Raw genomic sequence first — 13,388 nt, 5'->3', positions numbered from 1 at the left:
GGAAACTATTCTAATACTTGTACAGAATTATTTGGAGAACTACAGGTACAAAATATGTACAAGTATTTCATAAACGTGAACAATATTACCTAAACAAATAAATCGAAATTAGCTGAAATTCAAAATATGCCCGGCATCCTGTTAAGAGTCTTCGACATTTACTTTTTCCCTTCTCTGTATGTTTTTCAATCCAAACAAACACTGTTCTTCACATCTTCCACGCGACGCCTAGCATCGACGGAAAATGTCTGTTTCCCGTTACAAGCAGTATGATTTTAAAAGTGGAATTTTAGGTGCTCATTCTACAGAGTGGTATCACATTAGTCTAGTGTGATATTTATTTTTATTGATGTGAAACATGAAGAATAAGCAGTACTCCAGCAGCAACCTGGCCCATGCCAACTGCTACTGCAATGCAACAGCGCTGTCAGTTGCTGAGAGTGATTCTCCATTTTTACTGTCTCTGTTAATACATTTCAATGAAACAAATTTTACACTTGACTACTTTGGGACTACTTTATCAAATGGGTATGTAAAATTCTGCTTTACAGATAATTTTGTTTGTAACTGAAAAGAAATTGGCACTGGATGTTGCTCGAAAGATGTGATAAGCCGTATTTGTTTGGGCTGACTCCAGATACACACTGCAAAAATGAAATTACAAATATCTGATGAAACAACAGAAAATTCAGCTGATGACTCTTAGGGAGGATATACTGTATATGTAAAAGATGATTTTTGTCTTTTTCTTACACTGCTTACTTATAATACTACATAACAAATAATACCATCACTGTCCGTATATAATAATCTCAAACATGTAATTGATGTGTCACTCAATTTTTAGTATAATGCACTAAATCTTCTGTACAAAACTCACCCTGTGGCACGGTTTTCTTAGCTTGCGTGTAAAACATTAAGTATATCCCTGAGAATGGTGCGTCTCTAATAAGTGTTGGAAGCAGACCACAGCATAGTCCACGGGCACCTTCTGTCCGGTATATGACACGCAGTGCCTCTGTCACACCTCCATATTGGTATACTCCACTCTGGAAATACGAATACACATACAGAAAATTGTGAAACTGTATTGGAATACACCTCAATAAGAAACTGTTAAATGTAACAACTTTCTTTACTCAATTAAAATTAAGTAATTTCATTAATATGAAACACTGCTTTGGAAATATGATAGTGACGAAATTTAAAGGAAGATATCTGTACAAACATTTACATACTTTTTTTATGCCTTGTAGTAAGAGATTTAAAATGCATCTGAAAATCACTATTTTATCATCATATTTGACGGTGTGAAACACTATACATGTTACGGTAACACACACCTCAAAGCGCGTTTTCACAACTGTGATTGGTATAAGAAGAACTCCAGACAATGTCCTCGCCATCATGCCCAATGCCACTGCCTGCATTGGTCCAGGATCTCCTTGCACAAGGTGCGATTTCAGCCAGTGAAGTGATGAAAAGTACAGCCCAACACCTGGCACACAGCGTGTTATTGACTGAAACACGAAAAATACATACCACATAAAGCATTGAAAATTACACTTTTAGAAAGTACAACAAGGTGTTATGAGGAAATATATGGTAAGATCAAAGGTAGAATGAAACTGCAAGTGTTTGTAATAACTTTGCCCAATAAGAAGAAAAAAAGTACTGTCTACATCTATGTTTTCTTTGAAGTATTTGAAAACAAGTTTGAAGGAATAATCCACTGCTGTCAACTCTCAAAATTGTTTGGATTTGCACACTGGTACAAACTTGAAATGGGATCCACATATTCCATAACTAACTTCTATATTGTAAGTAATCATGATTGTAGATAAAAATGTTAATACTAATTTTCTTTGGTTTATTTGCTTCCCATACAGTGATCATTCATTGAGAAGAGATTGCCATTCAGTGGACATTTGGTTAGTTTTCTCATGTATCTGTTGTAATGCCACATTTGAAATTTGGTATTTGCCAGTGTGTGTTAAATGTGAGTTGTCATGATTATGTGCAGTAATATTTAAGATCAAATGTACAACCCTCTTGTCTCATGTGCATTATGCAACTGTTGTCATATATTCTAAATTTAATGGTCCTTTACGCCATCTGGGAGTGAGTGAAGTGAACCCAAAGAATGTCTTACGGTCTTTTCAGCCATTAGTGCAGCTAAAAGGTGGTCTACCCGAAATGTGACAATTTATACTGCTCAGTTTTGTATGCCATTCAATAAACAATATGATTTTTCATCACATAATGATATATCCTGACAATAAATGGTATTTGGCAGGTTTCAGTGAGTGCAGTGTGCAGCAACTTTGAAGATACACTGTAAGTAGCGTAAACTGTTAATATCACAGGACCTTTTAGTTGTAGTTCCATGTATTACATTTTCAGTATGTCTCACTTAACAGAGCATGAAACATATGTGATGTCATAGAAAATTATGACATGTTGCCATGGGTTAACTGTTGTACTCTGTCATCTTACTCCCCTGTTATAACATAGAAATATTCATATCACAGCTTTCTTTTCCTCTAATTGCCTTTTACATTAAGTTCATTTCTTTCTGGATACTTTATTCACTTCACTGGCATAGCACACATATTGTCTCTCTCTTATGCCACTCAGTTGACCATATCTTTTACAAGAGTAGTTCTTTGTTGTTACTGCATGCACATTTCACTTGGTCCCTCTGATCAGTAGAAGTCAGCTGACTTTGGGCTGCTCTGGATTGTTATTAGATGCTGCCATCATTAGCTGTGTATCAGTTTGTGCACAATAACAATAAATACCCATTATGAATATTGTATTGACTGTGTGTGGTGTTGTGCATAGTGACTTAATATTATTTACCAAAATGAGCAAAGAGACTGTACCTGATCCTTCACGCAACTTGCCATAGACTTTCGTGTCACTTCTGGCATGCATTAACCTATTGCATGTTTCTTTCTTTTACAAGCTGTAAGTTAGCTGCTCTGGGAGGAGCCTTAACACCCAATGTGCTACAAGCTGATTGTAAGCTTTCGCTCCCAGCATCCTCCGCTCACAGGGCAATTAAAAGTGTGTGATTTCCTCAACTTATTTTACCAAGTAACCCTTACGCTTATCAATCTATAGTTGTGTATGACATTCTGATTTACCATCTTCACCATTCTTTCTTTATCCTCTGAGTATTCTTTTCAGCAATGTTTCTGGCCTTCATATTTCATACAGTTGTTGTGTTTGCATTAATGACATTTTTAAAAAAACTTCTTTTTTTCCAATAAGCATAGCAGTGTTTGGAATTTTGATGATAATTATAGAATGAAAATAAAGAAAATGAAATGAAGGCCAAAAACAGAAAAAAAGACTTTACAATGTACTTACAGGAGTCATGCCCTTCCACAGCCCTGCAAGATGTTCCTTCCGAAGGATGTGGACCATAATAGTTATCATACCAGATGACCGATGCCTGAAATGCATTAAAATTTATTATTTTCTCTCTATTTTGCATACTAGTACTTTAACTACTCATTATTTTTCCATTTATCTGAACAAATTTTTCAGTTATTGTATAAGAGAAATTTTATAGCTTAATCTAGTGGTTTTCATGTTACATTCAGAGGTTTTAATGATGATGTGGTTCAGTTTGTGATACAACCAATATTAAATCTGTGCAACAAGTTAATAATTAAGCCTATGGGAAATTTAGAAAACATTCAGAGTAAGTGAATGGCATTTCTCAAAAAAATGCATACTAAGCAACTTAGCAATGAAATACTGCAAGGTTATATCACACACTCAAACTCAATGGGTAAATAAAGTATTTTGTTTTCACTGAATTGTGAACTTAAGCCCCAAGTTGGATAAGGCCCAAACAAAAATTGTCTAACATTAAAATACATACAAGAAACAATTTATATCAAATATTAAAAGAAAATGTAAAAACTCTAGCACTGTGTGGTAGTGCCCACCATGTATTTTCCCTTCTGAATGCTGTTCATCTCATAAGATGGATTAAACTCTCAAGAAGAGTAGCTGAACAGTCCTGTATTGTATTAAATAAACTGCAATGAATGAAGATAGTATAGGCCTACAGATGTCCAGTAAATAAAGTATTTCTGGCTGAGAGAAGGGCTGTAAATGTGGTCACAGTAACAATGCCCAAAAATAGTACATCAGTATAACCCTGTTTACAAAGCTAAATAGCAATAGTTTGTAACACGTTCAGTGGAATGCATTTCTTTGTCCAGAAATACCTGATCTATGGTACAATTCAAATTAATTACTGAGAGGGGAAAAAAACGACACTCACCCAACAGCAGCAGGCACTGTATTTTGAAGTCTAGTCTTGACTAAATCCAGGGGCTGGAACATCACGGTGGAAAACGTTCCCGAAAGAGAACCAGCTATAAATGACTTCAACACTGGATTCTGGAATAAAGATTGGTTTACAATTAGTAGTCTTCCACAGCACATTCTTCCAATCACATGTTCACACTTCAGTATCTCTACTATAAACTCCTTTAGTCACAACAAACTAACTTTATGACACCTCTAAACTAGTGGTTAATAAATTCAGTTAAAATATAGTTATTTAGAACAATGGATGCTCTAATGTTTAATGTATAACTGCTGTAGTCGTTTAACAAATTTTACGGCGGAATGACATGAGGGCACAAAATAAGTCTAAGTAGATGGACATACAATACACCATAAGTGCACGTTTGCACTTACAATAACATGTTTGATGGATTAGTACACTTAATTTCAACAAACATGAAACGTTCTATGGCAAGACAATGTATACAGCATAAACACTTACATTTGAAATAATATCCATCGCTGATGTATGATGTTCGGTATCGATGTCTTCAACTTTCAGGTTATTCACAAAATCTTCTGCTGCAGAGTGATTCAGCCACGAACTTGCTCTGCGCTCTTCAATCGAACACTGCAAGCTTCAAAACAAGGATTTCAGAACACTATTGACAGAAAAAGAACTCTGCCTACAGTTTGCTTTACGTATCAGAGTAATCTGAGTAGTAGATAGGATTCACTCTGTGCATAAAAAATTCTGTCATTTTCCCCACAGTTAGTCTTGGCTGCATGAAGGATGCTTTAAAGTATAGCTTTAAAGAAAAGTACAGTTTCGTGGCTCAACTAGTTCTGTGCGAGGAGACTTAGCACAGTGCAGCGTGATTCTTCTTTAATTCACTGCCCGTTGCGGCAATAGCTCTAATAATATAAACTGCTGATTTCTTGGTATAATATTGAAGTCCAGTGGTACAACCGCAATAAAAACAGACCTACTATGGCCTTAGTAACTAGCCAAATCTAGGCATTGTGACCCGACTCTCCACGAGCGGCACTCGGTTAAGCCAGCGACAGAACTAACATCACCACGGCAGGACCCCACTTATATATACCGTGTCTTATCTGCTGAGTCAGTGCTACTGGGTTCACATGCGCTTGACCTAGGCATCACTGGATTCATCACATAACCTTCCGACGACATGAAAGCAACAGCTCTGGCGATTAAAACGTGACCAAGTAATTGTCACTAACTGTCAGTACCTGCCCTTGTAATTTGAGTACAAGACCAAACGTTTGGAAACTAAATATTCCATATTTTCTTCTCATGGACAAGACTAAAGCACTTTCTTTCACGTAACCAAAATTTCGTCTGTTATCTGTTTACAAATATAACAAATGAATGTTGATTGTTCCATAGAGAATATTACACTACCGGCTCGAACGCTAAGGTTCCAAAAGTCGATAATGCTAAGATTTTTCAGAAATTGCGTAAAGCCGGGTTCACACACGCAACGAAAGTATCGCCACAAGTCAAGTCATTCTGAAGTGGCGCTGTGAGCTACCGTTCACACAGGACGCCACAAATTCTTCGTAATTGCGCAGTTTGCAAAATGGCGTCACCTGTCTCAGCTGATTAAACGGCTGTACATATTAATAAATGTTTTGGAAACATAAAAAATGTAAAATATTACTTATCAAGTGTTTCTCGTCTCTCTTGTCGCGATTATATGTTTTAAGAACCGGTCAGCAGCTTCAAATCAAGCAAGGATAGGTTTATAAATACCGTCTGTAGACGCACCACTCTTAAGTGATTTCAGTAGTTTTTTATGCTCATTATGTAAGCATTTCGAATGCTTCGAATTTTTAATTTTGTTGTAGCTACATCAATTCAAGGTACATATTCACGCATGCTGTTTACTATTTCAATTAATGCAGCATCTCTCAAATTTCTGTCTTTGTGTGATTCGCTTTTGTTGCTCCAAAGGCATTCTCGTTCTTGATACACCTCCAAGAATCTCATAATTGTCGCTGTTGACCACTTTTTCGACATATTAATAACAAACGCACAAACAAAAGAACTATCTGCGAACCTTCGACCATAGATACTATATTTATGGTCGAAGCTGCGAACGAATACGCACTACAAAGGTTTGAATCCAGCCGCGAGGTAGCAATCAAATGACGTCTTACGATTGTGAAGAAGGCAAAATGGCGCAACAAAGTAGAACCAAATTCAACTTTTTGTGGCGTGACGAAACTTGCGCTTCTTAAATGGCGCCACCGAAAACTAGGAGTTCACACATGCAACTACAAAGCATCTGCAGTTCGCCACTAGCAGTGGCGATACTTTTATTGCCTGTGTGAACCCGGCTTTAGACTCTGCAATAAAACAAGAAGCGAATTTTACCGTTATAACCTAACCGTAGTTCATGGAAATAAGTTTCCATGAGACCTAACGTCGTTCAAATAGGAGCAACCCTTGGAGTACGAAAACAAGTGATTTTATGCATCTGTAGAAACAACAATAAAGGCGGGTTCACACAGGCAACAAAAGCATCGCCACTGCTAATGGCGAACTGCAAATGCTTTGTAGTTGCATGTTTGAATTCTAGTTTTCGGTGGCGCCATTTAAGAAGCACAAGTTTTGTCACGCCACAAAAAGTTGAACTTGGTTGTACTTTGTTGCGCCATTGTGCCTTCTCCACAATCCAATAACGGCATTCGATTGCTACCTCGCGGCTGGATTCAAACCTTTGTAGCGCATATTCGTTCACAGATAGTTCTTTTGTTTGTGCGTTTGTTATTAATATGTCGAAAAAGTGGTCAACAGCGACAATTTTGAGATTCTTGGAGGTGTATCAAGAACGAGAATACCTTTGGAGCCACAAAAGCGAATCACACAAAGACAGAAATTTGAGAGATGCTGCATTAATTGAAATAGTAAACAGCATGCGTGAATATGTACCTTGAATTGATGTAGCTACAACAAAATTAAAAATTCGAAGCATTCGAAATGCTTACATAATGAGCATAAAAAACTACTGAAATCACTTAAGAGTGGTGCGTCTACAGACAGTATTTATAAACCCATCCTTGCTTGGTTTGAAGCTGCTGACCGGTTCTTAAAACATATAATCACGACAAGAGAGACGAGAAACACTTTGATAAGTAATATTTTACATTTTTTATGTTTCCGAAACATCTTATTTATCAATATGTACAGCCGTTTAATCAGCTGAGACAGGTGACGCCATTTTGCAAACTGCGCAATTACGAAGAATTTGTGGCGTCCTGTGTTAACGGTAGCCCACAGCGCCACTTCAGAATGACTTGACTTGTGGCGATACTTTCGTTGCGTGTGTGAACCCGGCTTAACAATAACTTTAATAGTTAAGGGTAATCGAACCAAACAGAATTGATAGAGCGGCAGACAAGGATGCCCACGCAAAGACTAAAGCCTAGTTTACATGACGACACTAAGTTGCAGGCAACTGCGCTACAGGTCACTGCGCATGCGTCAGTGAAACTAAACACTTTCAGCGTGTTCCAACTTCGGCGACACTAGTTGCATGAGTTTTAAGGTTATGTGTGTTTGTAGAGTGTAGACAAACTGAAATATGCAGTGAGGAATGGAGAATAATGTTCGCATTTTGGATATCTATGTGTTGCGTAGTTGTTTGTGGAATTTCAATGATGCTGATTATAAATATAAGCAATATATTGCTGCTTCTAAGACCTTCACAAGCGATCAGAACACAGATAGTTTGACAATATCTGAGCTGCGCCAGCCGGAGTGGCCGTGCGGTTCTAGGCGCTACAGTCTGGAGCCGAGCGACCGCTACGGTCGCAGGTTCGAATCCTGCCTCGGGCATGGATGTGTGTGATGCCCTTAGGTTAGTTAGGTTTAATTAGTTCTAAGTTCTAGGTGACTGATGACCTCAGAAGTTAAGTCGCATAGTGCTCAGAGCCATTTGAACCATCTGAGCTGCAGGGCAAAATTTATTGAATTAGGAGCACATATACAACTGAATTAAGAAAAATACAAGTAAATTTAATTCTAGCTGTGAAAATGCTCTCGTCTACAAGACTAAAATCCCATAGTTCGAGATGGACGACTTCTTTTAAGGAATTTTGTTGACAGGAGGGAAGGCTACACAAATTAAGAAGCTGCGTACTTTATTCAATATTCACTTATTTAAGACGTCGCAACAGGGCTCCCCATTCACATACGTTTGAATATTGAAATATTGCCACTGTACAGATCTATCTTCAAGAGAATAGTTTGAAAACCATTCTCTTCTTAATGCGTCCTGCTTCGAATAATTACTGCTGTTAATGTTAATAATTATTATTGTCAATGTAAATAATTATTGGGGTTAATGAAAAAGCGTCGACACCAACTAAAACCGCATCATATAGCATGCCTAGTGTTCTCGATTGTAATGCACGCAATGTGATATCTAATTTCAGTTCTGGCAACAGTGCTTCATGCATTACAGTATCTTTATTCCTCATCGCATAGTGAACTCTATTTAGAAGTAACGTGAACAGTTCTGGTGACATTCTAAGATAATTAAAAGAACTTCTTGCGTCTTCCATTACAAATTATTTCAGCAAGGTTGCTGAGCAACCAAGCTGACGTCTTTTCTTCTTCCAGTCACGAATCGAAACACGTTTCTTATTTTTTTCTAATGCAGCGATTCCACGCAACAAGATTTAACTCCATCACAACTCGTGAGACGTGCACCTGCCAAAACTTTCATTTCAGACACGACTCAGGAACCCACAAAACGACAAAACTGAAGTGTATACTGGTTTCGCCGTGTCTACAGTCAAATATGAAATCATTTGCGTGCAACTCATTCCACACAACGAGTGGCGCAACCAAATGTCGTCGTTTGAAATAGGCTTAAGTAGCGAAAGTTCTCCGGGGAGGAATGAAGTCAGTGGGTTCTGACAGTGCAAGGTGTTGGTACCAATCTTATGTTATGTGAATCAATATTCAATATAGCAGTTAATGTTTATTAAACAGTGTGTTCGACCATCCTTAGTTCCGATCCGCTAAGAGCTCAGTAACTACAGTAGTGACCCCAAGGCAGCAGATAGTAGACAGCAACGAACCAACACTGGCTGATATTGGGCCACAATGGCCAGTACAAAAAAGAAGTCGTCACTGAGGACACAGTCTCAGATGGCGAACTGCACACCATCATCACTCCATCAGCACAGGATGAAGAAAACTGGAGGAGACAGAAATATGTACCTATGAACTACACAGACTATAGAGGTATCGGCAGTCCAAGCCGCAAGCCATTTAGCCAACAGCAAGTCTCGTGAAGAGTGGGAGCAAACATGTCAGACTGCGCCACTAGTCATCAAACCTTCTACAAGATGTCACATGTGGCACATTTTCAACATAATACAGTTTCATTGCAAGACTCAACCATGCCAGAACATAAATTAATGTTTCTGATTGCATTGCAGCATACTACTCAACCATTCGAGTCACATGATGGGTGTGTCGATCTTACTGTCACACTGGGTATAGCTATACAGCGGAGTGAAATGTGTACCAGATGTACCATCATGTCACAAGGGGTTCTAGGTACTTTCACTGTGTGAATCAGACAAAATGATTCCCTTGCAAACAGTGGTCAGCGACAAGTCACTGTAATCAGAAACAAATGCAAAAATACCATTCCAAAATTTTGGCCCAGTCAACCACAGATTTGGTTTCAAACTGTCTAATTAATTCTACAAAATTATGGAATAAAAAACAATATTCAAAAGTTTTTAGCAGTTTTGAACAATTTAGCTGAACATAGTCACCTCATAAGTGATATTATTGACTCTCCACCAACATCAGATAACATGAAATGTATACACAGTCGCCAGGTGTTTTCGAATAAATACGATTCTGTAGTGCATATGCATGTCTGAAGGAACATTGCATTATACTCCTGAACAACACAGGCACTACAATATCGTATTTATTCGCCAACACCAGACAAGCGACTTGCAGTTAAAATGTCTCCCCTATATAGGAATATACATATTGAATGTACGAGTACAGGATGTAGACACATGGTTGACACTATATGGAAGTTTTGGTCCGTATATGCAGTGTGCTTGGATAGACTAATGGTAAGGCGACCACCACGATAAGTGGAAAATCTGAGCTTGAGACACAATCAAGCACAAATTTTCCTTGTCATCATTCCATTGCATAGCTGATGGTTTTCGATATTTGCAGCTCTGAATGCTTTCATGTAACAATAATATTATCTTGGAACTCTTCCATTTGGTCCGTGTTTGCACAGAAAAATAGTAATATCACTAATTGAGTCCGCCTTGATGCAAAACACCCTTTAATTTGTTTATTTCTTTATTATCCCAAACTAGTTTCGGCGACAAATAGCACCATCATCAGTGGTTTTTTTCAAATCTAAAACATGCAGAAAATGGTATGGTTGTACAATTACAGTAAAACATTATTACCTTTCTACACATCGTCTTTTGATATATAGTTTTATATTGATACTTGTATACTACCTTATTTATTGTATGCTACAGCATGTTTTAAGCTATTATTGGCGCTGTTTGTGACATATTTTCTGTGATCTTTTTTCTTTTGCTATCTTTTTACTTAGCGAACATCATGTCATCTGCAACCATGTGAGCGGCTGTTAGTAAACAAATACTCAAAGGTGAACCTCATATGTCAGCAGTATATACTTGGGGTTGTGGTAGTGTTGTGGAAACCAGTTATTTTGGTTTTTATTTAGCTGTTGCTTAGCTATTCGTGTACTAACGTTTGTTGGATGGTGTGGTTGCCTTTTCTGTGTTTCCACAACACTACCACAGCCCCAAGTATATACTGCTGACATACGAAGTTCACCTTTGAGTATTTGTTTACTAACAGCCGCTCACATGGTTGTAGATGACATGATGTTCGCTAAGTAAAAAGACAGCAAAAGAAAAAAGATCACAGAAAATATGTCACAAACAGCGCCAATAATAGCTTAAAACATGCTGTAGCATACAATAAATAAGATAGTATACAAGTATAAATATAAAACTATATTTCAAAAGACGATGTGTAGAAAGGTAATAATGTTTTACTGTATTTGTACAACCATACCATTTTGTGCATGTTTTAGATTTAAAAAACCCACTGATGATGGTGATATTTGTCGCCGAAACTTAGTTTGGGATAATAAAGAAATAAACAAATATCATGGTGTTTTGCATCAAGACGGACTCAATTTGTGATATTACTACATTTCATGTATTTCGAAATGGCTGTAGTCGCTGCAGTACCTGTTCCTTCCAGGCATACATGCATGTCTGAAGAAACATTGCATCATACTTTTGTCCTCGCCTATGGATGCAACCGGAACTGGCGTGCTGAGACAGTTCTGATTGCGTCACGGGCAGTGCTTTGACGTTCGCCGCCAACCACAAGCACACCCCAATCAGCATTGGTGTACGACAGTTCTAGTGTGGAGTTACAGGGTTGCAGTTCATAGTGGAGATCAACCAGGGAGATTTTAGTCTACAAGTGGAGTCACCTATAACCTTCACATAGGGACAGGTATTTACTACAGTGATTGACAGTGTGGTGCCTAGGTCAGACATTGTCTTGTTGACCTTGTATTCAGTAACACATACCTTGACCGGCCACTGCTTAGTTATATTTGTCTGCAAGCACATCCAATGGGATGCTGTACAACTTTAGTTAAGTATTGCACTGCAATGAAGAGCATATTTGTGTGTCACTAATTTCTTTGCACTGTCACAGTATCTCTGTTTGCCTCGGAGCACCTAAACGGTATTCAAAATGTATAATCAGACGACACATTCATATCAATAATTCTGCACAACACAGGCACTGCAATATCGTATACACAAAACAAGTTTGATACAACAAACAGATCACCTTCACAACTATGGCAGAATCTTCTGCAAGCTGTACGATCTGATATCTTTTCTGATAACATCTCGTGGAGAGTGTGGATTCTCAAGCTTCCACATGCACTACAATCCACTTTTATTTCAGGCGAGTAGTAACCTGTAGATGTCAAACTGGACTTGGCCGATTGAGTCTATGCAGTATGTTACCTATAAAAGGAAGCAGTTTCGTGCATTACATATTTTCATCATGTTAGAAAATCAATCATATCAGTACAGCAAGAACTGTGCAGCCCTTGGAAACAAGATCACTGACGAACTTGTCCATGCTGGCAGTGCAAGACGAGAAGAATCATGGAACCCACAATGACAACACAAAACGGTAGTTAACAGAGCTGTCACAGAAGTAGATGACCTCTGACAAATGTAGGACATTGCCCCATGGTCTTCAGTCTCACTACTGATACACAGCAACATAGCATGTACTGGTAACTTACCCGTGTGTATGTTGGTATCACAAAAAGTTTGGCACAATGGGCTAGCAACAGCTGGCTGATCTTGGAGCAATGGACAGTGTAAGGCTGTGTCCACCCATACATACCCAAAATTTATAGAAAAACCATCTTTAACAACTTTCATGGATGGACTCATTCAGAAATGCACCTGTTGGTCAGGTTGGTGACAGAACGTTTTGTTTGGCCAGATATTAAAAAGCAGTGCAGAGTTTGGACACAGATGTGTGGAGCATCAAAGATGCAAACCAGGACGACACTCTGCTCCAGCTTTAGGGATGTTCGAAATTCCTGCTGAACAATTACAGCATTTACAGGGTGAGTCGCGTAAGATGTAACACCCCCATTATTCCGGGGGCGATTGCACGTATCGGCAAGCGGTGTTCGGTGAATCATAGCCTACTATGGGACACATACTTTGGAACATGCACAATAATCACAACGTTTATATTGTCCGAGATAATGAGTTAAGTACATGTTTTTTAAATGGGACGCTATTCCTTTTTTTTACCATCATTCGAACGTTCTGGAAAATACGCTTATAGTGATGTAACGCATGTTGCTATTGTGATTCAAACTTCGCTTAAAAGACGCTGGAATTGACGGTCGAGGCGGTCGGAAGCGGCTGCAGACTGTAAACACGCCTCGCGCGATCCGCGG

The 13,388-nt window shown here is 38.4% G+C and overlaps 1 protein-coding gene across 4 annotated transcripts in view; it reads right to left on the bottom strand.

Moving 5' to 3' along the window:
- Nucleotides 1-13,388, bottom strand: part of LOC126334600 (mitochondrial glycine transporter-like) — a 112,546-nt gene that overhangs the window by 8,076 nt on the left and 91,082 nt on the right. For 2 of the 4 annotated variants that reach the window (XM_049996995.1, XM_049996996.1), the window contains exons 2-6: nt 4,814-4,949; nt 4,304-4,422; nt 3,376-3,460; nt 1,344-1,520; nt 881-1,049 (exon numbers count right to left, since the gene is read on the bottom strand). In XM_049996995.1, the coding sequence (XP_049852952.1) occupies nt 881-1,049; nt 1,344-1,520; nt 3,376-3,460; nt 4,304-4,422; nt 4,814-4,831 (568 nt within the window). In that variant the 5' untranslated portion in view covers nt 4,832-4,949. Of the gene's footprint in view, nt 1-880; nt 1,050-1,343; nt 1,521-3,375; nt 3,461-4,303; nt 4,423-4,813; nt 4,950-5,417; nt 6,364-13,388 lie in introns of those variants that run through there. The other 2 variants (XM_049996993.1, XM_049996994.1) reach the window with 2 other exon arrangements.

The sequence above is a fragment of the Schistocerca gregaria genome, chromosome 2 (assembly GCF_023897955.1).
Source record: "Schistocerca gregaria isolate iqSchGreg1 chromosome 2, iqSchGreg1.2, whole genome shotgun sequence".
NCBI classification, from domain to species: domain Eukaryota; kingdom Metazoa; phylum Arthropoda; class Insecta; order Orthoptera; family Acrididae; genus Schistocerca; species Schistocerca gregaria.
The sequence above is the reverse complement of the archived record's forward strand: the minus strand, read 5'-3'. Positions and strand labels throughout refer to the sequence as shown.